At 44.4% G+C, this 25,482-nt stretch overlaps 4 protein-coding genes across 10 annotated transcripts in view; 2 read left to right on the plus strand and 2 right to left on the minus strand.

The window, feature by feature from the left end:
* LOC308398096 (phospholipase D1-like) overlaps positions 1 to 25,482 on the minus strand; it is a 178,927-nt gene that overhangs the window by 121,223 nt on the left and 32,222 nt on the right. The window lies entirely within an intron of this gene.
* LOC308397319 (uncharacterized protein) overlaps positions 1 to 25,482 on the plus strand; it is a 185,242-nt gene that overhangs the window by 10,900 nt on the left and 148,860 nt on the right. The window lies entirely within an intron of this gene.
* On the plus strand, positions 9 to 14,187 carry LOC308398206 (uncharacterized protein). Of its 3 annotated transcripts, none has more exons than XM_080884702.1 (4): positions 9 to 808; positions 7,394 to 7,499; positions 11,895 to 12,743; positions 13,061 to 14,187. In XM_080884702.1, exons 2-4 carry the CDS (start codon positions 7,482 to 7,484, stop codon positions 13,691 to 13,693), a joined length of 1,500 nt encoding a protein of 499 aa, XP_080740828.1. In that variant the 5' UTR covers positions 9 to 808; positions 7,394 to 7,481; the 3' UTR covers positions 13,694 to 14,187. The 3 variants fall into 3 exon arrangements, with proteins under 3 accessions (XP_080740828.1, XP_080740829.1, XP_080740830.1); XM_080884703.1 differs by having other exon boundaries at positions 696 to 808; positions 13,064 to 14,187; XM_080884704.1 differs by lacking the exons at positions 9 to 808; positions 11,895 to 12,743; positions 13,061 to 14,187 and adding an exon at positions 2,176 to 4,614 and having other exon boundaries at positions 7,394 to 7,409.
* Positions 5,056 to 6,664, minus strand: LOC308398605 (putative nuclease HARBI1). The gene is made up of 4 exons (XM_080885354.1): positions 6,025 to 6,664; positions 5,836 to 5,948; positions 5,639 to 5,750; positions 5,056 to 5,558 (listed from the first exon to the last, which is right to left on the minus strand). Exons 1-4 carry the CDS (start codon positions 6,455 to 6,457, stop codon positions 5,176 to 5,178), a joined length of 1,041 nt encoding a protein of 346 aa, XP_080741480.1. The 5' UTR covers positions 6,458 to 6,664; the 3' UTR covers positions 5,056 to 5,175.

Raw genomic sequence — 25,482 nt, forward strand, 5'->3', positions numbered from 1 at the left:
AAGAACAAAACAAAAAAGTGAAAAAAACTAAGAAAACTGATTTTCCACTGTACATATTCGTCTTATTTTCACCAATTTCATTTTTAAATGGTCTTTTGCCCTGTGTGTGTGCACCAATCTTAGCTGTAACCTCTATGTATAGGGTACTGTTTGGTGTGGTGTGTGCTTTTTCAGCTGTGTACGGCTGAGGACAGCCTTTTTCTCACCAGGGGGGGACTATGTAACAGTTGCTATTGTAATGCAGTGTATCACCACATGGCGGCGCCTCCTGTCTCACGACTGGTGTCACCCCCTTTTTGTTCTTCTTCGCACTCCTCCTGTAATGGATGCTCCCGTGTGTACGCGGACTAGTGTGCTCTTTAGTAATGTGTGGTAGAGGTAGCACTTTTATTTTTGATATTGTAAATAAATGAGTACTTTTTGGAAAGTCAGAAGCTGTTGCTCATTCGCTATCCACCTGCACACCTCCGCGGCTGGCTTCATCTCCACTGCACGTTACAATATGTTGATTTTTTTCGCCTACTCATATCATCATTTTTTTACTCCTGGTTCTGTATGTTCATGTTCTGTTCTTTTGTAAACTTCATCTGTTTGTATGTTGTATACTCATTGTGTTTCAATAAAGTTCGATTTAAAAAGAGGTACGTTCTAAATGAAGCTTCAGACGTCACTGATCACGTGACTCTGGCCAAACGAATCAAGCCTCGACACGGTGCTTCTGAAGCAGCGCGTTGATCTTTCTGACACACGCACCGGAGCGTCAGCTTCAAGCGGACCATCACTACGTCTCACATCTAAAGGTGTCAAGGTAACTTTGAACTGAGTTCAGTCAATCTGGAGTTTTTCCAAGTTTTCTGTTGCTCTCTGTGAGAGAAGAGCGTTAAAGGCGGGGCTCTCCAGAGTCCAGCAAAACAGGAAACCACAGCTGGGTGTGTGTAAGTGTGCAAACCAATAGAATGCATCGTGGTGGGGGGGGGGGCATCACGGGCAAGAAAAAAATAAAATAATCGGTCGTACCCATGCTTCCCCGACGTCATGCCAGCGCATATTGGGAAATTCGTAGGCACCGATCTGTTTTCTATCAGCCATTTGCTGGGAGTAAGGGCGCCCTCCGTTTGCGAGGTGCGCCTGCTGCTGGCGGCACAGGGAGGAGAGGGCGGGGCGGCGGGGAGTCTCTGGCTGGCTGGAGCGGCATCTAATAACCAACTCGCAAAACAAAATAAAAACAACACAACAAACAGATATTATGATACAGACTTATACTCTGCACCGATGTTCTTTCTAAATTCTATAAAGTGAGCGCGAGAGCCCTCGGTGCGCCTGCGCGCTGCTGAAGTCAAAGTAAACTTTATTGTCATCTCCGCCACAGACAGTCCAGCATATAGAGAGACGAGACGACGAGGCTGCAGTTACAGCAGTGCAAGTAAACAAGCAATAAATATAAGAAGAGTAAGAAAATAAATCTACACTTTAGGACTCGGGGTAAAGGATCAATAACAATTTAAATTTATAATTTACAGTTTGATGATTTAAAGTCTCACACAACCCGTCAAAAGGGGCGGGGCCGGCTGCTTCCAAGTAGAGCACATTTCATTTATAATGATGTAAATCCAAGCCCATCATGGATTCACGATCTGAATCCTGGGTTGTGTGAAATCCCAGAAATCAACCTTAGACAAAGTGAATCTGTGAACTAAGGTGTAGGTCTGTTAGGTTAATTGTGCTGATCCTCGGGTTGGGGATTTGTGTTTGTACTGGAGCGCAAAATTCAAACCAATGGAAGATGGACAACAAAAGTTCAAAGCCATCAGGTGCTCAGGTTAGAAAAAAGAGAAAAGATGCAGGTAAGCAGACGTGTGATTGGATAATGGCAGGTCATCCTGAACCAATCAGACTAAACTCCAAACATTACATTATGTTACAGATTTTAATATTAATTAGTCATTGTTACTTGTTGATTTGTCCTTTTCTCATTGTGTGACGAATTATGACGACTGTTTGGTAGCTGTTATTGTCTCTCTCTCTCTCTTCATGTGTGTTTCTCTGGTGAAACAATAGTTTTGTGTTAATGTTAGGGCTGCACGATTTTGCATAAAATGAGAATCACCATTTTTTGGCTTAGAATTGAGATCATGATTCTCTCATAACAATAAATAAACATAAAACAACAAATGTCTCTGTGGCGGGGCGTGGCCTGCGGTGCCGTGCAGAGGAGGCGGACGCACCTGCACGGCATCCGCAATCACGCCCCGCCGAATTAAATATTGTACTGGGTCCTGTGGTTGGGTTGTTGGTGTTATGTTGAGCTGGAAGCGGGAGAGCTGCAGCTCTGAGTGCGAATGTACAGCAACCGTGTAGGGATTAATAAAAGCAGCAAAATGCCACTGGGTCTGCCGTGGTCGTTTACAGTGGTGCCGAAACCCAGGACGGGAGGCACGGCAGATCCAGGAGTGGGCCAGCAGAGGGAGGAGCTGGCGAGAATGGTGGCCGAGCTGGCGGCCACGCAGCAGGAGCAGGCGGCGGTGTGGCGCCGCAGGCAGGAAGAGCTGCAGGACCAGACCGAACGCCACCTGCAGAGGATGGAGAATCTGGCGGCGCTGATCCGGTCCTGCCCGACACCGCCGCCACCCCCACCGGCGCTTCCCAAAGGCGCTGGAGTGGAGGAGATCCAGTCCGTGCAGGCGCCCGTGCCGGCCCCCGGGTTGCGACCAACTAGCACGCAGCCTGCCACAGCGCCTGTCCCCACACCTCGCGTGGGAGCCGCTGGGGCTCTGCAGGGCCCGGTGCCCGTTCCTGCGCCCCGGAAGAAGGCGGCGGAGCTGGCAGCGGTGGAGGCGGCGCCCGAGGAGCCGCTCCAGCCGGGAGAGACAGCGGCGATGGCGGCGCCCGAGGAGCCGCTCCAGCCGGGAGAGACAGCGGCGATGGCGGCGCCCGAGGAGCCGCTCCAGCCGGGAGAGACAACAGTGGAGGCGGCGCCCGAGGAGCCGCTCCAGCCGGTAGAGGGAGCGCCGGAGGCGCAGCGAGGGGAGCTGCTCCCACCGGGAGGGGCGGAGAAGCCGCGGGATAAGTCGGTGGTGCCCGTGCTAGGGGAGTCCGCGCCACCGAAGCCCGAGGTTAGCGGGGTGAGCAGAGCGGCCTCACCTCCACCAGAGGCCGGTGCCTGCCGGACATCTGCCCAGCCGCCTGCGAGCTGGGGCGCACGACCGTACCAACAGCGCTGCGTCCACCTGCCACGCGGCCGACCTCCGGACCAGCTTCGCCGACGCTGCTGGGTTCGCAGGCGGCCACCTGAACTCACAACTCCCCGTCGCTTGGCCAGGGCCCGGGGGCGCCGACGGTCCGGGCTGATCCCCTCTCCCGCTCGCGGTGGGGGGGAGTACGTTCGGCCGGATGGTTCCCCGGCCTCAGTCGGGCGATGGGGGTATGTGGCGGGGCGTGGCCTGCGGTGCCGTGCAGAGGAGGCGGACGCACCTGCACGGCATCCGCAATCACGCCCCGCCGAATTAAATATTGTACTGGGTCCTGTGGTTGGGTTGTTGGTGTTATGTTGAGCTGGAAGCGGGAGAGCTGCAGCTCTGAGTGCGAATGTACAGCAACCGTGTAGGGATTAATAAAAGCAGCAAAATGCCACTGGGTCTGCCGTGGTCGTTTACAGTCTCACGTTTTGTTGTTGCAGCAAAATGTTGTCCTGGGCCCTGTTTCAGGAAGCCGGTTTAGAAAACTCAGAGTGAAAAACGATACGCAGGGTTGAGTAACCCCGAACTGTCCAACTCGGAATATTCGGTTTCAGAAAGGCTGATAACAAGTAGTTCAGTCAACGCGGAGTTGCTTTAACCCCAAGTGAAGCGCGCGGACGAGGATACATAAAGCCCTGATCAGTGGAGCACAGATTAAGCGAGTCACCATGGAGACGGAGGGAAAGAAGGCGCGGTCAATGTATTTTACAGCGCTTGAGGCCGAAATTCTGATGGCAGCATATGCCGATAACATGCAAATTCCGCGGAAAAAAGTAACACAGCGACAGCTGCAAAAGAAAGTGAGCATGCATGGCAAAACATAGCCGACAGAGTCAATGCATGAGTGTTAATTTAAACATTGATCTAGGGATTTCCACCCATTTAACACGTTATTTTATCATATGTTATTTTATTTGTTATTTTATACATTTTATTTTGTGACGTGATGTGAGCGCAGGTGCAACCCAACAGGCCCCAAACGTTCCTGGCAGCAAGTAAAAATGAAATATAAAAATATAGTCCAAACAGGTAAGGTGTAATTGTATTATGAGCCATAGTGCTTGGTCTGTTTGTCCGATGTAAATCAATTGCAGTTAGAGGCTACATAAATTTTCTGTCTGTAAGCACTTATTGAAATTATCTGAGCACATTACAAGTACATATTTGCTTACTCTGTATGCTCAAATGTGACCCGTTATAGCCAACAGAAAAAAAGCGGAGGCCCGAAAAACAGGTGGGGGTCCTCCACCACCACCACTCACAGAGGCTGAGCAGTTGGCCCTCAGCCAAAACAGTGGGCGCCCTGTGGCCGAAGGCATCTCTGCGGGGACATCCTCTGAGTCAATAACCCCGCAAGACACAAGTGCCTACATAGGGGGTAAATTCAAAATAATACATGATGTGCATACATCCTTTCTTCACAGTCACCTTTGCAGTGCGACTCATTCATTTGATAAACTCTTTACCATAATGGATTATTTTGTAGTGAAGTTATTTTCCTACTGATTTTGCCTTGCCTCAGTCTTGGTTGTCTTTGAGAGCATAATGACAATGAAGTGTAAGGTGATTGATATGTTTGTTAATTGCCATTTGGTCCCTTGTAAGTTATAAGTGACCTGTATAAACCTCATATTCTATCAGTTGATGGTGATGGTGTACTGCATCTGGTGCAGCCTCCTGTTGAGCCAGACCAACATGCAGTTGTGAGTATTACTCCACAGATTATATGAGTTTACAGTAGAACAGCAATGTTGTTTATTTCTTTACTACAGGAAAATAATGAAGAAACATTGACAGCTGTTACAGAGGAGGAAGCAACAGAGACACTTTATGAGGTTTACATCTTTTAATACTTTGTGTACAGGAAACACAGGTGACCAATAAAGCCAGTTGAACAAAAAATCTGTTTATTCTTCTTTCAACATGTTGAGGTGATGGGTCAAAAGAAATGATTGTGACATATGGTGTCTCTGACTGCTCTTCCATCTTGTATGTCCATGGGAGGGTCAGGATGTTCATGGTTTGGATCACTGCTGATGTTTGGTTCAGAAGGACAGTGTTCTCCTCTAATTGTGGCAATGTTGTGAAGAATCACACATGCCACAATAATGTCACATGCCCTTTCTGGGGTGACCCTGAGTCTTTGCAGGCACTGGAACCGGGCCTTAAGCATTCCGATAGTCATTTCAACTCTGGCTCTTGTCCTGCAATTAGCCAGATTATATCGCTGCTGTGGGCCCGGTTCAGGGTCAGAGTAAGGGGTAAGCAAATAGGGTAAACATGGATACCCCCTATCACCAAGCAAGTAGCCAGTGAACTCTCCTAAGACAGAAGGATACACTTCAGTTCAAATGTCCCTGAAGCAATTGGTCTTTATATATTTTAAAGTATTTTCAACTCACCATGTCCAAATTTTGTGCTCAGTGTACATTCACGGAATATTTGTGAGTCATGGACAGAGCCTGGCCACTTGGCTTCCACATTTGTGATAATGTTGGCAGCATCACATATGATCTTCACAGTGCAGAGAACACAAATTAGCATCCATTACTATGATGAAATAATTTGTTAGTTTGAAATGCTACAGGGAACTATGTACCTGTACATTAATGCTGTGGAAAGACTTCCTGTTCACATAGTCTCCTTCATTTACTGAAGGAGCAATGATTGGAATGTGAGTACCATCTATACAGCCAATCACGCCTGGGAACCCTGAAAATAAATGTAAAATTTAAGTAGTAGTTCAAGTATCACCACATCATAAATTAAGTTTTGGTCATCCTGATACCTGCAATTTTGTGGCATCCCTCTTTGATGAATCTTGTGGGTCTATGACCGGGGAACACCACAAACGAGTACAGGAGACGTTTCAGTGCAACTGTAACATTCCTGACTGCCCGACAGACGGTAGCCTTGGAAACGTGCTCAGCGTCACCAATATTATACAGAAAGCTCCCGTTTGCAAAAAACCGAAGTGCAATACAAATAATATGTACAGAACTGAGAGCATGTCCGCGATGTGTCACATGCGTAATATATGGCCTGAGGATGTTATCCAAATAAATTATAGATTGTGCTGAGAAACGGTAACGTTCGCACAGACAATCATCAGGAAATGATAAAATGTCCAAACGCGCTCTGATCACTCTCTCCCGGCGGAGAGCTCTGCGGAGAATTTGGGCTTCACGATCTACTGGCTCTTCAAGGAAGTGGCACGCCATGTCCGACACTTCCTACTGTCAGGTTTCCGACAAAGGGGCGGAGACAGTCAGGGTTAGTTGTAGTAAACCTGCTAGGGGGCAGGTTAGCTTCACGGCGTGTGTCGTCATAGTGACTCACTCAGGCTTCAGCTGAACTCGCTTTGTGAAACCGAAAACCCAGAGTTTTCGTTAACTCAGGGTATACTTACTCAGTTTTTCCACTAAACCGGCTTCCTGAAACAGGGCCCTGCTCGAAATTCCGTCTCCACCATTGCTCGACGCTGCGTGTACAGAGCAGGTAGTGCAACAATAGAAAAATAGTTGCGGGACGGCACTGTGTAGCGTTTGTCTAGGGTGTTGATCGTTTTCCTAAATCCCTCGTTTTGCACAGTGTTGATGGAGCCATATCTTTGGTCAGGTGATAAGTGATAGCCTCCGTGATGTCTTTGTGCCTGCGGGAGTTCGACGTGTATAGGGAAGCGCTGTATAAGGTTCCCGTTATTGATGTTTGGGTGGTTGACCGGGACGGATTTTCTCCTGTCACTTTCTCGTCATCCCTGACGTGCTCTCCATTGTTGTTTCCCTGCTAATTTTAGCATCACACGGCACAGCTTCTGTATCACGTGGTATAAGGCTCCGCCCTTGTCATTTGTTGAGCAGGAAGAGTGGGCGCTTGTTTTCATGCAGAGTACGTCCCGGATCAAAATGCGGTACATTTGATCCCTGTTGTCTTTGCTTGATGATTGGTTTGAGTCTTGACAATCCACATTGCTGGCGTTGCATCTTTCAATGCCAGCAATGGCAGGTATCAGTGCTCAAACCTTTTGTGTTTGTTTCCAACAAGTTGCCCACCTCGGGAAACAAAAATGTGTTCTTTTACTTGTCAGATGAACATATGAGACACTTTGACTCTTCAGTGCAGTGTGGAGCCTAACAAAGATCTGTTTTGTGTCCCAGCTGATCAGCAGGAGGAGGAGAGTCTGACGGAGCAGCAGAGGAACATTTTCAGCTACTTGGACTCAGCTCAGCCACTACAGAGGAAACAATGAGCTCAACACAGAAGGTGACAGACAGAGCAGGACCATATGACCAAAGATATTTATCACCATATACATTTGAACATTTGCCATAACGATGTAGCTGACGATAGAATTGACACCAGACAAAATACTTTACAGCTGCACAACTTTATTAAAAACCCATCAATGTATTTTCACTGAAACAAGCAGCTGTTGTTTATGTGCATTAAAGTTATATAAAAATGTAACAGTGCAAATGCAAATTCCTCGCTGACAGTTTAACCAAAAGGCGTTTCCAGTGGAAACTGGCCGACACATCTTGAGCATAACCATGTATAATATCCACTAAACTTCAGAAGAGGTTATACAGTCGTGGCCAAAAGGTTTGAGAATTGCATAAATATTGGAACCTGGAGAAGTTGCTGCTTAAGTTTTTATAATAGCATTTTGCCTGCACTCCAGAATGTTATGAGGAGTGATCAGATGAACTGCATCGTCCTTCTTTGCCATGAAAACGAACTTAATCCCCAAAAAGCCTTACCACTGCATTTCATTGCTGTCATCAAAGGACCTGCTGAGACCATTTCAGTGATCGTCTTCTTAACTCAGGTGAGAATGTTGGCGAGCACGAGGCTGGAGATCATCATGGCTGTATCCCGATTCAGGTTCTGCAGCTTTAAAGTCCTCAAGGGCCGCGTACTCAAAGACCGCTAAGGCCGAAGTGCGAGGCTCGTAGGCTCGTGAAATGGGACGTCTAGCCTCCGTCGCGCGGCCCAGGTTGCCTAGCAACCATGATACTAAACAGCTGGAAACGTTTCATACAGCTTTGTTTGACAGAAATGAAGGAGAACATATTTAGTTCATTTGTTTCTACATGAGCTCTGTGTGATTTGATGAGTATCTGAGGCTGAGACCACAGGACTGTGAAACATGATTGTTGGGCTTCATTTCTGTGCTGAACAGTCGTTTAAGATTAGCTGTAAATAACAATTAGCTGATGTTGTTCATGAGACTAAAGTCATCTCACTGTGGTAATGTAAATATAATATGGCCAATATTATAGTTATTATATTAATCACTTCACTCACAGACAAGTATCTGTGACAGTGTGTATATAGATGTATCATATATAAGAGACAAATATTGACAAATATTGACTTTAGGTTTCTGAACATTAAACTTGTTGCTGCCTTTCATAGTGTGTAACTTGAAGGCCCTGAGTACTTTCTCCCACACTGGAAACACTGGGATGATCACATTATTTGAACATTACCTAATAAGACTGATTCAGCACAGACAGTTATGTTAAACTTTCCTAGCAGTCCTTCACAAACAGGGAACAGTCTGTCTATTCTCTCCATCTGTCAGCTCCTGCTGGCTCTTCCTCCTCCTCTTCCTCACACACTGCTGAGTTTGTCCTGGTGGATCATCAGGGCTGCAAAGCCTCACAGATGATGTGCAGCAGTGGGTCCCTCAGTCTGTCCTCACTCTGGACACTTGCAGTCGTCACACATGGAAATCAAATGTGTGATAAGCTGCAGGATTCAAACACAAGTGTAACTTATAAACACATGTTCATACTTTTATTCCACAATCAGAGAGAAAGAAACAGAGAGAGAGTGCAGGGCAGACAGGTGACAGTCTCAGGTGTACACACTGCTACACAACAGCACCAGAGAAGCAGGATTTAGTGTTTGTGTTATTACGAGTGTAAACAAGAAGAGTTCCAGATGGTGCAGTGGACACATGTGTGACTGCTGTGATTAAAGCATCTTTCTTTCAGCTTAACGAGTGAACCGTCAGCTCGTTCAAACACACGTTAAAGTGCGTTTGGCTCAACACCACCGAACAGAGGCAGCAATATAACACAGCTAACATTAACAGTGCAGTGAATCCTGCTTGTGCCGTGATGTTCAGGACTGCAAACCGAGCAGCATCATTGATTTTCAGCTTGTTGTGTTTGTGGATATATGACTGACTTTAATTATCCACAAAATCATCACATTCTCTGTCAGATTAAGGTCGACTATTGAACGGCGTATATTTTAAAGGCTTTAAAACCAAGTTAACCCTGAAAGTACAAACATCACTAATGTCACATAACTCTGCCGACAAGGCATAGCTATGGCTATGAAATGCTCTTTGTGTATCACTTCTTCATTATGAAAGATGTCATTAATGCGCTAGTAATGTCTCATCTGGAGTATTGTTCAATCATTTGGTCAGCAGCTAATAAGACAGATCTTAACAGACTTCAGTTAGTCCAGAATAAGGCGTCCAGATTAGTGTGAAGATGTTCATACTATACTAATATTGATAAAATGCATAATAACCTTTCTTGGCTTCCTGTACAGGCTAAAATATTCTATGGCTTACTTGTAGTTCTAAAGAAAGCAATTCTGTTAAACACACCACATTTATTCTGCTCAGCTGCAGTATCCAGATGAAATACATCATCATATTACACAGTTTTCAACAAACTGCAATTTAGTAAATGCTCGAGTTAAAAGTAACGTTTTGTAAAACTGTTACATTTAGAGCAACTTTTAAGTGGAATAAGTTGCCTTAAAAAATTAGAGAATTATTCAAAACTTCAATGAACACTTAAAAGCCGATTTACAGAGCTTTTAGTTGTTGTAAATATTGTAAGACATGATTTGTTTTTGAAATTTGTGTAATGTGCCTCAATGTTATTGATATTCATCATCAACATCATCAACTTTATTTATAAAGCACTTTAAAACAACCACAGCTGACACAAAGTGCTGTACATTGGAACTGTAACATAAAATTACATGAGATATAAATAAAACACAAATAAAAGAAGAGTGAAATCATTAATTAAACAACTACTTCAATTAAAAGAGAAACTAAGTCTCACTGAGGTTAAAAGCCAAGGAATAAAAGTGGGTTTTAAGACGTGATTTAAAAGTGGACAGTGAAGGGGCCTCTCTAACGTGCATGGGCAAATGATTCCATAACTTTGGAGCCACAATAGAGAAGGCCCCGCCCCCTCTGAGCTTCCTCCTGGATCTCGGTACCTCCAGGATCAGCTGGTCAGCTGACCTGAGAGACCGACAGGGTGTGTGGAGATGAAGAAGCTCAGTGAGGTAAGGCGGGGCAAGACTGTGAAGGCATTTAAAAACAAACATAAGAATTTTAAAATGAACTCTAAAAGACACAGGCAGCCAGTGCAGAGAGGCCAGCACGGGGGTTATATGCTCTCTTTTTTTGAGTTCCTGTTAGGAGTCGTGCAGCCGCATTTTGAACCAGCTGCAGACGTGAGAGCAATGACTGACTGACCCCCACATAAAGTGAGTTACAGTCGTCCAGGCGGGAAGAAATAAAAGCATGGATCACTGTTTCAAGGTGCTGCCTCGAAAGAAAAGATTTTACTCTTGCCAGTCGCCTTAAATGATAAAAACCGGACTTCACCACTGCTCTGATTTTGTTGTCCAATTTAAAATCACTGTCCAACTTAAAACCAAGGTCAGTAACAACAGATTTAAAATAGACTTCCAGGGATCCTAAAACAACAGGGGAGGACTCACAGGGACCACTGGGTCCAAACACCAACAGCTCTGTTTTCTTTTCATTAAAATTTAAAAAGTTTAGAACCAACCAAGCTTTAATGTCATCTAGACAAGTCAAGAGAGGTTTTATGGAGATGCCATCCTTGTGTTTTAGTGGCAAATAAATTTGGCAGTCATCGGCATAACAATGAAATGAGATCCCATGCCTTCTAAGGATAGAACCCAGAGGCAATAGATACAGTGAAAAGAGCAGTGGCCCTAAAATTGAGCCCTGTGGGACGCCGCATGACAGAGGAGCAGAAGACGATTCGTAACCGAGAAGGCTGACAGAGAAATATTATTATTATTATTATTGATTGCTTATATTTGAACAGTTGTGAAACCTCACTGTGGATGTAAGAGTGAAATTATGTGGATATCTTGAATCCACTTCATTGTGTAATATTTTATGTGAGTATTTGACGGAAGACGAGCAACATCTGTTGTGGAAGCTAACGGGGTTCCTTTAGAATAAACAAACATAGGATTTATTATCACTGAATAATTATGTATAAATCTATACAAATTATAGAAATATGTAATAGGAAACAACAAAATAATCTTAATTATAAAATAGTGTGTGTGTGTGTGTGTGTGTGTGTGCGTGTGTGTGTGTGTGTGTGTGTGTGTGTACAATCAGGAGGGATGGGCATGATTTTAGTGTTTGAACAGTCATGAATTATCTTTAACAGCAGGTTGGATGTAATGTGTTAGAACTACCAGCAGGTGGGGATAAGAGACCTTTAAGGTGTTTGGTGCCACGCTCCACCTTCAGGTTTAAAACTAGTGTTAATGGAGTTTGAAGGTTGAGTTTGTTCCACGACTGCATTTCACTCACTGCCTCTGTTTGTATCTCTGTCACTGCAGGACCAACATGGAGCCAGAAGTCAGCGCTCTCAGGAGGCCGACAAACCTCACAGAAGAAAGGGAGAGAAAAAACACACCTGTGACGAGTGTGGGAAGGGTTTTACTGTGAGGGCTAAACTAAAACGGCATCAGGTCATCCACACTGGAGAGAGACCGTTCAGCTGTGACTTGTGTGGAAAGTCTTTTTCCTTGAAGGATTCCCTAAAACAACACCAACTCATCCACAGTGGAGTTAAAGCGTACAGCTGTGATCAGTGTGGCAGAGCTTTTACTCACAGTAGCCACTTACAGAGTCATCTAGTTACCCACTCTGGAATTAAGCCATACAGCTGTGACGAGTGTGGGAAGGGTTTTACTCTGAAGGCTAAACTAAAACAGCATCAGGTCATCCACACTGGAGAGAGACCGTTCAGCTGTGACTTGTGTGGAAAGTCTTTTTCCTTGAAGGGTTACCTAAAACAACACCAGCTCATCCACAGTGGAGTTAAAGCGTACAGCTGTGATCAGTGTGGCAGAGCTTTTACTCACAGTAGCAGCTTACAGAGTCATCTAGTTACCCACTCTGGAATTAAGGCATACAGCTGTGACATCTGTGGAAAAACTTTCAGCCAGAGAGGGAGCCGAAATACACACCTACGCATTCACACCAGACATGATGTGTACTGCTGTGAACAGTGTGGCAAACAGTTTACAACAGACGCACACTTACAACAACACATATTTACCCACACTGAGGAGAGACCTTATCAATGTGACCTGTGTGAGAAGACTTTTAAATCTCCACATCACCTGAGACAACACCAACAGATCCACACCAGAAAGAGACTCTACAAGTGCAGCTATTGTGAGGTATGTATTTATATTGTTATCTTGTCATTTTAGCCTGACTGTTTGGAACAACTCTGCTCATTAAACTGTGTTAGCAATTCTACTGCATGGAAAAGCAGCTCTGAGTGATTATTCAGATTTTCCTTTCAGTTATGATTTTAGTATTACTGTAGTATTATGGTGGTAGTATTGTAGTTATTGCAGCCCAGTAAACAGAGTGTGTTAACTGAAACAGTCAAATGTAGTTGGACGTCTGCAGAGATGCTCTTTATTTCAGGCGACGTTCAGGATACAAATGTTGAAGGACTGACTTACACTGTCTTTGTGTCTTTGTTTAGAAGCAGAGCGACACAGATGGATCCAGTTCTCAACCCTGTCATCACTGTTGTGGTGGGAAAGACTTTCATTGTGACCTCTGTGGAAAAACTTTCCGTCGGCAAAAGACCCTAAAACTACATCAACGTAGACACACTGGAGACAAACTGAAATACTGCAAAGAATGTGAGAGAAGCTTCACCACACCAAGTGAGTTAAAAAAACATGAACTGATTCACAGTGGGGTTAAAAAGCACCTCTGTGATCAGTGTGGGTCATCCTTCACCACTGCATGGGACCTTAAAACACACAAACGAGTCCACACAGGAGAGAAACCACACAAGTGCAGACACTGTGAGAGAAGCTTCTCACAGTCAGGTAATCGTAACATTCATGAACGTGCACACATGGAAGGAAACTACAGCTGTGACCAGTGTGACAAGAGCTTCAGGAATCTCAGTTCATACTCTGCACACAAACGATCCCACGTTACTAATAAACTGTTTCACTGTTACCAATGTGCCCAAACATTCACCTCATTGTCTGCTCTGTGCAAACATCAGCGTGATCACTCAGGGCTGAAATCACTCCCATCACTGGATCACAGTGAATCTGAAGACACAGAAAGATCCTCTGGTCAGACTCAAAAAGCTTGAGATCAGGCTCCACAGAGTTCAGATAGAATCATTTAAACTTGTGTTGAACTGAACTGGTTGCTGGGATGAACTTCTACATAATACAGATCTACATGGGATCTTCTTTTCTGTTGTTTTACTGAGTCAGTTTTGTCCTTTTTTCTCTGTCCTGGTTTTGCTCGTCTGTAAATGATTGAAACTCAGTCAAATAGTTCATTGTTCTCCAGCAAAACGTTTTGGAAACTCATGTTTAACCTTTAAAACTCTGACATGTTTTAGCACACAAGGCTTCATCGGGGAGTTCACTCATGATTGGACCATGAGAACAAAGGTTTGTAGTTCTTTCAAAGAGAGTCTTGGAGATGTTTGATGTTTCTGTTTTTCTGAAACCACCTGAAAGAAAAACTATTTTTCTTGCTTTATGTAGTGTGGAAGTTTTTAATGTTTCTTCATCTGTGATGTTCTTGAATGTGTTCACGTGAAGATGGTACAAATAAACTGTCCTTTCAGCTTTAGCTCCTAATTTATTCATTATTTATGGATGTAGCACAGCAGCCGTCTCTTGATTAACACATGGAGGGCTCGGGATCTGATGGTGTCGTCTCCCTAATTTGCCCACTCAGTAAATCTCACTCATGGCCAAGAAATTGAAATAAACCTTGTTTCCCTGCTGGATACTGATCCACTGTAACTCTGCTCCTCCTTCCTGTTTAGGATTTCTGTGGCTGAAGTAAAATTCCCTCCATCCATCACTTATCCCAGCTAACCCAAAGTGACGTTCCCCCCCAGGGGAACGTAACAAGTGGGGGCTCGTCCGTGATCTTTGAAAAGGGAGTTCTGTGTTGGATTTGGTTTTCTTTTTGATTATCTCGCTTTGGCACCTTTTAGAGATTAATAACTTCCCAGTTAAGGTAGGTGAGTGCCCAGCTGAGCTTTTTAAGTTCCTCCTTCGGGCAGTCTTTTGTTTTTTTGCCTTTGTTGTTTTTGGAGTAATCCTGGGTGGGGATTAATTCTCTGTCGGGGGTAAGCAATTCAGGGCTCCGGTCGCTGAAGTTCTGCCTTTAAAGTTGCCTCGAGCCCAGCACGCTCCGGAAGATAGACAGGGCAAGGTTTTGGAACTGGGTAAGTTGTTTTGTTAACGTGTGTGTGGCGTGAGGTACGTTGGTCAGCTAAAGTAAGTTGTGTGTGGTCTGTTAACTGTCTTAATTAGGTTGTGTTTTGCTAACTCTTCACCATCCCCAAAATGGTTGACACAGCTGCTAGTGTACAGGTGTCTAGAGGCTTGTTTGTGAGCAATAACATTCACCTGGTTCCAGACTTCTGTGAATCCAGTGTTCACAGCTTTTTCAGTGTGTTCGAACGCCTGGCAACTGCACTGCAGTAGCCTCAAGATGTGTGGGGGGTGATGTTGCTGTGTCGGTTGACAGGTAAGGCTCAAGAAGCGTGTTCTGGTCTGTCTAGGCAGGACGGCCTGGTTTATGGAAAGATCAAAAGTGCCATCCTCCAAGCCTATGAACTGGTACCTGAGGCCTATAGGCAGCATTTTCGAGGGTTGGAGTTGGCGCAGGGACAGTCTTGACTTCGCCAGGGAGAAGGCGAGGCTCTTTGATAGGTGGTGTGCGGCAAGCCAGGTTAATGATGTGGGGTCCATACGTGAGCTTATGCTGGTGGAGGATTTTAAAAACTCTGTCCCTAAGTCTGTGGCCCTTTATTTAAGTGAACAGAGGGTTACAACTCTACAGCAAGCTGCCACCCTGGCAGATGAGTTTAAGCTGACTCATACAGCAAGTGCGGTAGGACAGGATATCCCTCTGCACTATAGCGCAGCCTGGACAGGTAAAAGTGGGCCAGCTAAGAAGGAAAATGCAGTTATGGTGTTAAGACCTAGGCCCAAACTGTGTTTTTTCTGTCACAAGCCTGGCCATGTGGTTGCCAATTGTGTCAAACTGGCACTCAAACAGAAAGCCCACTCAACACAAAAGGGGCCTGTTTTGAGAAAAGGCTCTCAAACTGACAAGCTTGCCAGGCCTACGGAAAGGCTAAACCTGGAGCATAATTGCTTGGTAGCACCCCGTAATCAGTGTACGAGGCCAACTAACCCTGAGCTGCCGCTGGTTGATCCTTTCTCCGGTTCATGTTCAAAACCACCCTTCAGATCTGCACCCCTTGCTAACAAGTATGTCTGTGTTTCAGCGAAGCCTGCTAGCTGCCTGCTGGGTTCTCCACACGTGATAGTTCGAAGCCCTGGCTATCCCATGGGACACTGTTTCAAGGGTTTGGGGCCACTCTCTGGGAATGTTGTGAACCCACTGAGATGGGATTGGCAGCTCCCGCAGGCAATGCCTAACCGGTGCTATGGGGTTTGGTAGGTGGAAAGCCTGCAATTTCTTCATGAAACGGCTATGGACTCACTTTGTGTTATCGTAAATTTGACAAACCATGGGTTTGCATTTATGGGAGGGGGTGTTACGGCCCTAGCAGGGCCTCTCTCTCTCCTGAGGATGCCTGTGTGGGAGTGTCCCACTACCTCCTGCCCGAGGTGCCACCTTTCCCTCCTGTACAGCTGACTCCCATCAGCAATTAAAGGTATTTAAGCCCAGAGCAGGGTGAGCTCTGGGCCAGAGTGCCATTTGTGTGGGTACAGCTAGTGAGCTGAGTGTTTTTGCGGTGTTTCCAGCTGGTGAGCTGTGTTTTGTGGTTTTCAGCTAGTGAGCTGCGTTTTCCTTTTGACATTTTGCATTACTGACCAACGCCTGAGTTTTGTTTGTGTTACTCTTATGGTGATAGCGGCTTGTCCGTCTCTTTTAGTTGAATTACTTCAATAAAACTGTTTTATTTAACTGTTTTGCCTCCTTGACTCTTTTTTCTGACCCGGTCACTTTTGTTACTTCCCCCTCCCCGCCTAGACCCTTCCCCCCCCCCCCCCCCCCCCCCCCCCCCAGGGGAACGTATTACGAATGGAAGCATGTTTAAAAAACACAATGTGAGAGAGACGTTGAGGTCCTTAGAAGTTACCCTGGGTTTTTCTGTCACCCTGCTAGATGTTACACACCTTGTTATTGGACTGATTTCTAAACCTAAAAACATTATTTGTAGTTGTTATTCTTAGTTGTTCTGCTGCCTAAATACCACAGGGTCTGATTATGAAGTTATTGAGCTGCACATACTTTACGACCTGCTTAAGTTCGAGGTCACAGCGTCTGTAGAGCAGCTGGAACATAATGAAGTCTACAAGGTTAAAGTTTTCTCTTCAGTTATTGTTCTTTCTGCTGCTTGGTTTGATGGATCTGAGTGCTTTTGTTTTTATTATTGTTATTATAATTATCATTAATATTTTACTCTCTAGAAGCTTTAAAATAGTGTTTGTGTTTGAAAAAATTGATTTAAGAATTGAACAGAAACATCTGTCCTTCTGAAAATCGCCCAAAGGCACGGAGACAAAGTCAAAGGATGCAACCTGTAACTTTCTCTTCCTTCATGTCAGGACCATCATCCATGATTTATATAAAATGCATATAGCAACAGTAGCACTTTAGTTTGGACTTTATGATTTCTGTAACTGGAAAATATTATTTTGTTTAAAGACAGAAGTGACCGCATTGTTGCAACATCAAAGGGAAATATTAATTAATTAGCATCAAGTATATTTGTTGCTTAAGCGTTTGCACTATAACTTAAGTAGGATTATAACTTTTAAGGAAGGAAAGATTTCAGATATTTAGTTCACTGTTTCAGTTATTTTATATTATTTAAACATTTACGTTGGTCAAATATGATGCTCTAAATCAAATAAAAGTTTGAAAATAAATGATGTATTTTTAAATGCTGCAACAAATGTTCACAAAAAGTAACTATAATTAAAACCAGTTAAACAAAATCAAATGTTTGAATCATGCTTAACCAAATGCCACGCTGGAGAGCTGAACCTAAAGTATACGTAGAAAGATTTCAACATCTGAGCAGTTTTTAATGTTTTTATCACATATAAATGTCACAGCAGTGGGTCCTGGCCCAATGCTTTGTGTTTTTGGTTTTCTTTGACTCTTGTTTTTCTTGCTTTTTGTTCTTCTTATTTATCAGGCTCTCAGTAATCTTAGTTCTCCCTCCCTCAGTGTTCATTTCAGCCTGTGTTTAGTTTCTGTTCCCGTGTCCCACGTTTCATCGTTTCATGTCGAGTCAGCCCTGTCTCTCTGTTTCCTGTGTCTCCCCAGTCAGCCCCGCCTCCCTCGGGCACTCATGTGTGATACAGAGTAATAAACCTGACTACATTTGCTACACTCGCTTTATTACCTGTTACTTTAAAATTCATACACTAATTATGTCTGCCCATCTCTCTAATGTGAAGGTCAAAGGTCAACATCCCAGTGACATAAGAATAATCCCAAAGGGGCAAAGGCAGCGGTTAATTTAGCACATTTAGCATTAAGGGTACAGCAAGGATATACTTTTACTTATTGTGGCAGGGGTGTGGTCTCTGGCCTGCTGCAGTGGAGGCTGGTGGCGGGACGTTGGACGGCACAGGTGAGGGTGATGGAGCTCATGACTCTCCCCTTTATAGTGACGGAGGAGACTGGCGTGGGGGAAGCGTGTAGTGGAGGAAGTGGCGGGACGTCGCTATGTGACTGCAGACTAAATTGGGCTGCATTGAGTTCATGACTTTTCTTTTATCCCGCCGCCTACGCATCACTGTGAGAGTTAATATGAGATCTCTCTCTGTGGAAAAATAACTTTAAATCCCACTGACGTGTGTATAAATCTATATACGTATAACGTCCCTCTGGGCAGCAACTTAAAAAAACAACTTTTTTTGAAGTGTTGTGAACGCAGCGCGCTGGGGCGAATGTCGGCGTTTGCCCAATAGAAAGGAGGAAGCCAGCCAGGCACAGGAAAGAAAGAAACACTCCAGGGCAACGCTGCTGGAACTTTGACTCATTGAGAAATGTTTCCCTGCTTGCATCAAGCCCGGCTGGTGTCCCCTGAGATCCATATCCCACCCTGATTGGTGGGTTAATTCAGCTCCGCCCACAACACTGTAAAGTGTCATACATTATCAAACTAACATTACATTTTCACATTAAGGTGGGGCCAAAAACTATCGTCCTGCGGGCCGCAATTGGCCCACGGGCCGCGAGTTTGAGACCCCTGGTGTAGGAGGACACCTACTCTGCGTCTGGTTAAGTATAAGAGCCCTTTGTTAGGGGGACCGCTGGACTCTTAGCACCAGCTTTGGGGTCACAGGGTCACATCTGGAACACACACACACACTATGCACAGACTGGTACTCTTTGTTCATACCTGTGTAAGACGTCATAATGAACTTGTGCATATTCATGTAAGCTCAATAAAAAGCAGTGTTACGAGGGAGCAGACGAGAGCGACTGAGGTCAAGTGAAGGAACGGCGCTGTCACAGTTCTCTCCCTCATCAATTGTCTGGTTCCAGCGGTGGGTCTGTGCTAGAAGACCCATCACCAGCTTTTTCCACTGGTTACCAGTACGTGGTAGAATCCACTTCCAGATCTGGTTGTCTTTAAATCTGTGAATGGATTGGCTCCATCTTATCTCTCTTTAACAAAAGAATCCAAGTGGAGCCCTCAGGTCTGCAGATAAGCAGCTTCTGACCAGAACTAGACGTAAAAACAGAGGTGAGCTTTATCGATGGCTGCAGCCAAACTCTGGAACAGTCGCCCTTCACATCAGGTCGTCACCAACACTGGACATTTTTAAAAGCCGGTTGGAAACACATTTGTACTCTGTAGCTTTCAATCCTGACCAGTCTTTATAGTCATTACTGTGTATGTTTCCTATTTTCTCTCTACTCTGTGCAGCACTTTGGCTCAAGCTGTTTTTAAATGTGCTGATAAATAAATGTAGATTTCTTTGAATAAAACAGTGGAGCCGAGCTTTGAGCTCAGTGTGTAACAGTGTGTGTGTGAGAGCCATGTAATGTCCATGTGTGCATGCTGACTGTGCTGCTCTGACCCCCCTCCTCCTTTCAGGGTGGAGCCTGCTGGAGTCCGATGGTTGAGACCAGGTCTGAGGAAGTGTAAGTGTGTTTTTAATGGGATTCATGAAAACAAAGCAGCACACATTCAACCATCTTCATCATGTCAGGAGTCATCATCAAAGTGTCAATCAATGAACAGATGATGGATCAATAACTGCAGCTGGATTGTGTTTGTTCTCTCCATCAGATTCCTGTCAACTCACAATCGACACAAACACAGTGCACACAAAGCTCCAACTGTCTGACAACAACAGGAAGGTGACACGTGTGGAGGAGGTTCAGTCATATCCTGATCATCCAGACAGATTTGATGTTCCTCAGCTGCTGTGTAGAAATGGTCTGACTGGTCGCTGTTACTGGGAGGTCGAGTGGAGAGGAAACGTTTGTATATCAGTGAGTTACAGAAGCATCAGAAGGAAAGGAGGCAGTGATGACTGTGTGTTTGGATACAATGATCAGTCCTGGAGTCTGAGCTGCTCTGATGATGGTCCTTATTCTGTCAGGCACAATAACAGTCGAACATCCATCTCCTCCTCCTCCTCCTCTGTCTCTAACAGAGCAGCAGTGTATGTGGACTGTCCTGCTGGCACTCTGTCCTTCTACAGAGTCTCCTCTGACACTCTGATCCACCTCCACACCTTCAACACCACATTCACTCAAACTCTTTATCCTGGGTTTAGGTTCTGGTCTCCTGGTGCCTTAGTGTCCCTGTGCTGAGTGGAGTGTAAAGAGTGTCTCCTGTTACAGAAACACTCTGACTGTTGAACAGATAGTTCAGTCTGTACATGTCTGTCTCTTTCACTCACAAACACGTTTTCAGATTCATGGATTCAATCAGTTGATGTTTGAAACTCTTCTAAATGATTCCTTGTAAACTTCTTCCTCTTCAGTCACAAACAAACAGGAAGTGATGTCACATGTGTTCCTGTCCACACAGCAGAATGAGTCTATTGCTGACAGTGATGTACAAACAGAGTGAGCATTTCTGAGGCCCAAAATAAACTGAGTAGTTCACTGAATGAACAATGGACTGTGAGCTCAGTTCCTTCATCATTAGTATGGATTATATATGTATATGTATTATATTAGTATCATATATATCAGGTGCTGCTGCTTTCAGTCATTGTGCAAATGTGCTGTTTGTAAGGTTGTAAAGCTGCAGTCAGCTGAGACTGAAGAAGTCACCTGATCAGTGAGCAAATGTTTCTGAAAACGTCCAGATGAACAGAATCAACCTTTTGGGATCAGCCAGCAATGCAGCATCATTGTTGTTCAGCTTCAGAGGTTTGCAGGAATGAACTGATGACCAGAAACAGCTGCAAAGTCCAAGAAAATACCAGCTGGAGTTCAGCTGCATTTGAAGAAGTCAAAGAAAAGTAAGGATGGCAAAGGGCGACGTTTTCTTCCAAAGAACTGAAAACATGGTCGACGCCTCATTAGAAGAATCATCTGGACATTTGTGAGGAACTCTAACCAAGAAAGCAAGTCACACAGATCCAACAGACAGTTTCCATGACTGCAAGTGTTGAGTGGAAAAATGCTACATTGCATTATTGCATCCTCTCACCACAGGAGGCGCTGTTGGCACCACTGATTGCTGATCAGCTGTTCTCTGATGATCTGATTGATACTGTGAATAACGGGACTCACTGAACTCTGTGACACAGTGAAGATTACAGAGTTTAACTTCAACATCTGACTGACGTCACACAGACAGAAGGATGAACCAGTGAGGCACAGAACACAGTTACTGGAGATACTGGATCAGCTCCATGTGAACCTCTGATGGAGAAGCTGCTGAGCCAGAGAAACATCAGGACATGACAGCAGCTGCACTTATCTAACAACATGTAGCAGAGCTGATCTATGTTAGAGGATCTATCACAGCAGCTGAAGCCAAAGTCCAACACTGGATACCAGCTGAGCCTGTGCTGAGTGTAGTGTTACAGGAAAAGGGCAGAAACACTGGTAGCTCCCAGTGATGCTGACTGGGGCACAGAGCTGAATGATGCAGCATCAGGACACTGTTTCAGTCTGACTGACAGAGAAACCTGTAGCTGTATCTACATGTGAGGCAGAGGCCACACAAGCAGCTTTCTATGTTTCACAGTGACTGAGATCTTCAGTGGGGGTGGACATGCTCCTGTACAGACCTCTGAGGAGAACCAAGGTGCAGTCAAAGAGTCCAGTCTGTCCTCACAGATGTGAACATGTGCTTTCATCAGGTCTGCTGTCAGCTAGCAGGCTCACATCAGAATCACTGTTCCTGAAAAACACAGTCTGTGTGACATCATCAGTCAGCTGATGGTCCCAGATCTGAATGGTTTCTGTCTCTACTGAGGAAGTCAGAGAATATCACTGAGGTGTGGATCAGGTCTGAGTGAGCTGTGGAGGGACAGCTTTAAACAGTCCACAGGTCTCACGTCCTGCTCAGTCTGGTAGCAGATACCTCGTATTGTTCCAGATGTGCTGACATCAGCAGCAGCAGCACAGCTGTGTGATACCATGAATCTCAGTTATTGATCCAACACACAGTAAATACAAAGATCAGGATTTCTGAGAGTAATCATTATGAGTCTGAACACATGATCACTGAATGTTAGTCTCCACAATAATAAGCTAACACAAGCAAACACAGCTTTCAGCTCTTATTTTGAAACTGGCTTATTTAGAGAGCTGTGATGTGAGCGTGCCTGGCTCTGAGGCACTTGGGTCAGCCTCTGTTGTTTAGAAGTGTTACAGACTGTGAATGACACAGACCTGTCAGTTTCCATGTTTGTCTGTAACACAGCTCAGGGGCTCCATGCTGAACGCATCCATCCAGTGTTATTGATCCAGGACTGATACCAGCATTGGGATCAATACTACAACACACAATCACATGTGTCCACGTGATGTGTTTGACCAGCTTTATTCATTAATGATCAATCAGCTTATTTACTGCATCTGAGTCCAGCTTCATTTAAATGATCCAACCATGAAAATGACATCAGTCCTACAGAAGCACTTCATGCTAACAGGAAGTCATTTATTAAGGTGGAATAACACAGAGACACAACCACTCACAGCTAACCTGACCCCACTAACTGCATGTGTTTGGACTGTGGGAGGAAGCCGGAGTACTGGAGAGGACGCACACAAACACGGGAGAACATGAAGCTCTGAAACAAAGATGGTGGATTTGACCTCAGGACCAGGCGGGGTTACGGGGGCCATGACCCCCCAATAATAGATCCAGCTACACTGAAACTGTCAATTTCATTTACTTTTCCTGTTTTAAAGCTATCAGGCTGCTTTGTGGCTCACTCAATACTAAACTAAGATACTTTCAGTGTGAATCATTTGCAGGAACACAGGCAGGATTTAAGGTGCAGAACTTTACAGTCTCTGTCTCAAAGTTGGTCTAAACATGCTAACAGCTCTTTGTTTTTTTCAGTTTTCACTGGTTTGATGTAATGAAAGAAATTTTAATGAAGCAGACGATTGTTGTTATTTTAGTTCTATAGTTTCATAAATCGTGGTGTGGATCTAAGTCAACATTCAGAATAAATAAGATAATACAGCACTTTGATGGTTGCCTTTGTATTTTCCCAGCAGTGCTCAGGTTGGTTCTCGGCTACATTTACATACAGATGTTAATGTGTTCAGCAGCTGGACTCATCTGAGGAAGGAACATTGGAAAGGTGCTCAGTGCACAACTACATCACTAATTTTATGTAAGACCCTGTGTTTTATTGTATTTATATATTTGTAACATTTGACTCAAACACTTTTGGGAAGGATGAAAATGTTTTCAGGAGGAAGTTTTTCCTTCTGTCCGACTGCAGTACACACAACACTGCGTCTCCCCCCATTATCACACTTCCTCAGGCTGGTGATGAGCGCCCCCTGGTGTCAGTGTTGATGACATCATGCACAGTGAAACATAAACAGTGTCTGTTAATAAAAAATCATGTGTCCATTTTCATGTTTGCATCATGTTTCTGTAAAATCATCAGCTGTTTCTGAACCTTCTTCATTGTTTGACTCGTTCCAACAGCTGTGAGCTGTGATGGAGTCAGAGCAGCTTCATCACTGATGTTCAGGTGAAGCTGAACTTAATAAACTGTAGAAATGATCAGGATTCAGGTTGGATGTGTAAAACACTTCTGTGTGAGGTCGCAGTGCTTCATATGTGTGTGTGGGCTGAAGCACACACGTGTGAGTCCTCAGAGGTTTCACACACATCACTGCACACACTTATAATCCTAGTTTAAGCTTGTGGATCATATCGGACACATCAGCAGCTCTTTGGAGACAAAGATTTGAGATTTAAGATGAGTCATAGTCTTTCTATCCATGGTAGCTTCCACTGCTGAGGCTCGGGAAACATGAAGAGGATAATTAAGAGCAAGCATCAGCTCTGTCTCATCTAACTACACAGTATTATGATCATGCACTTATGTCTCAAACTAAGACACAATGAGACAAAATGAGTTCTGTGAGTCTTTAGATTATCAGTAAATTCTGGTGACAGTTTGACGCTCAGTGGAGCCATTTTTGGTTTGTGATGAGTGTTTTGTGAGCTTCTGTTTTGTGAATCGCTCTTTGTAATTTAGAAGATCGTGCAGAAATGTGCGCGCCCTTATCTGAGAGGACACGGAGAGAGTGTCGCAGACTCGAGGTGAGGAGATAAACCTCGGAGCTGGATGGCCTGCACGTTACCCATGTGCATCTTTTCAGTGACATCAAGTGAACCCATAATAAGCATTTCTATGTCTTAGACATCATGTCCATTTCTAATGAGAGATTATTTTTAAATGAGGGAAACCTGGTCTAACAACACGCTTACAACAGAGCTAAAGGTTCACCACAGTGAGACGGTGGGACTCTGATAAGAACTGAAACACTGTGTATGAACAGCTGAGACAAAACTATATATAAACACTCATTTATTCCAGTTTAGTTTACAATGATTTTAAAGTAATGTGGAACGATTCATGTTCATGAGCTGTTACAAACACAACTATTGATTTGTCTATATATGGTCGGACTACAAGGCTTGTGTTGAGGCTCTTGGAATAATGTGTGAATTACAGCAAGAAATGATGGTTTTCCATTTTACCAAAGTGGAATAAAATCACCACAGCAAAGAAATCATGTTATTGTCTGCAGCTAAAATATATGGTGAACATGGTTTTATAATAATGTGCAAACACAACCTCACTCTGCTCTATACGAGGAGCCAACCACAGCTGTCCGGGTCTTCATCCACCACCTCCACCATCTTTGCTCATCATCATTCACTTAATTGCTGATTGGTTTAAATCAAACTCCATTAAAGGTTCAACTCCATTATATAACAGCATGTTGACTTTGGATCTGGTGTGCAGTGCCACCTTAAAAGATGAGGAAACTAAGAGATTACAAAAAAAGAAGTGGAGGAGTTAAAGAGCTGCAGCAGATTAACAGTTTCTGACAGTCATGTGTTAGAAATAGGACGATTAGATGAGCTGAGGGATCCATCTACTGCTCAGTGAAGCCTCATCAGAAACAGTCTCAGTGGAAGGATGGCTCTATTGTTAAGGAAGGACACAGGCAGAAAGACTGGCGTCTGTCACACAGGAACTGGACTGAAAATCAGCTGCACATATTCATCAGTATGTGCAAACATATTATAGGTGTGGAATTCAGGACAGTACCATCAGAAGTTGATCCACTGTGCAAATGTCTGATTGGCAGTGGCTTCATTTTTCACTATGAACAAACTGCTAATGCAGCATCACAGGACGTCAGCCATGGATTGGCCTCCCCAGACCTCAACAT

The sequence above is a fragment of the Rhamphochromis sp. 'chilingali' genome (assembly GCF_963969265.1).
Source record: "Rhamphochromis sp. 'chilingali' genome assembly, chromosome: 1".
Lineage (NCBI taxonomy): Eukaryota > Metazoa > Chordata > Actinopteri > Cichliformes > Cichlidae > Rhamphochromis > Rhamphochromis sp. 'chilingali'.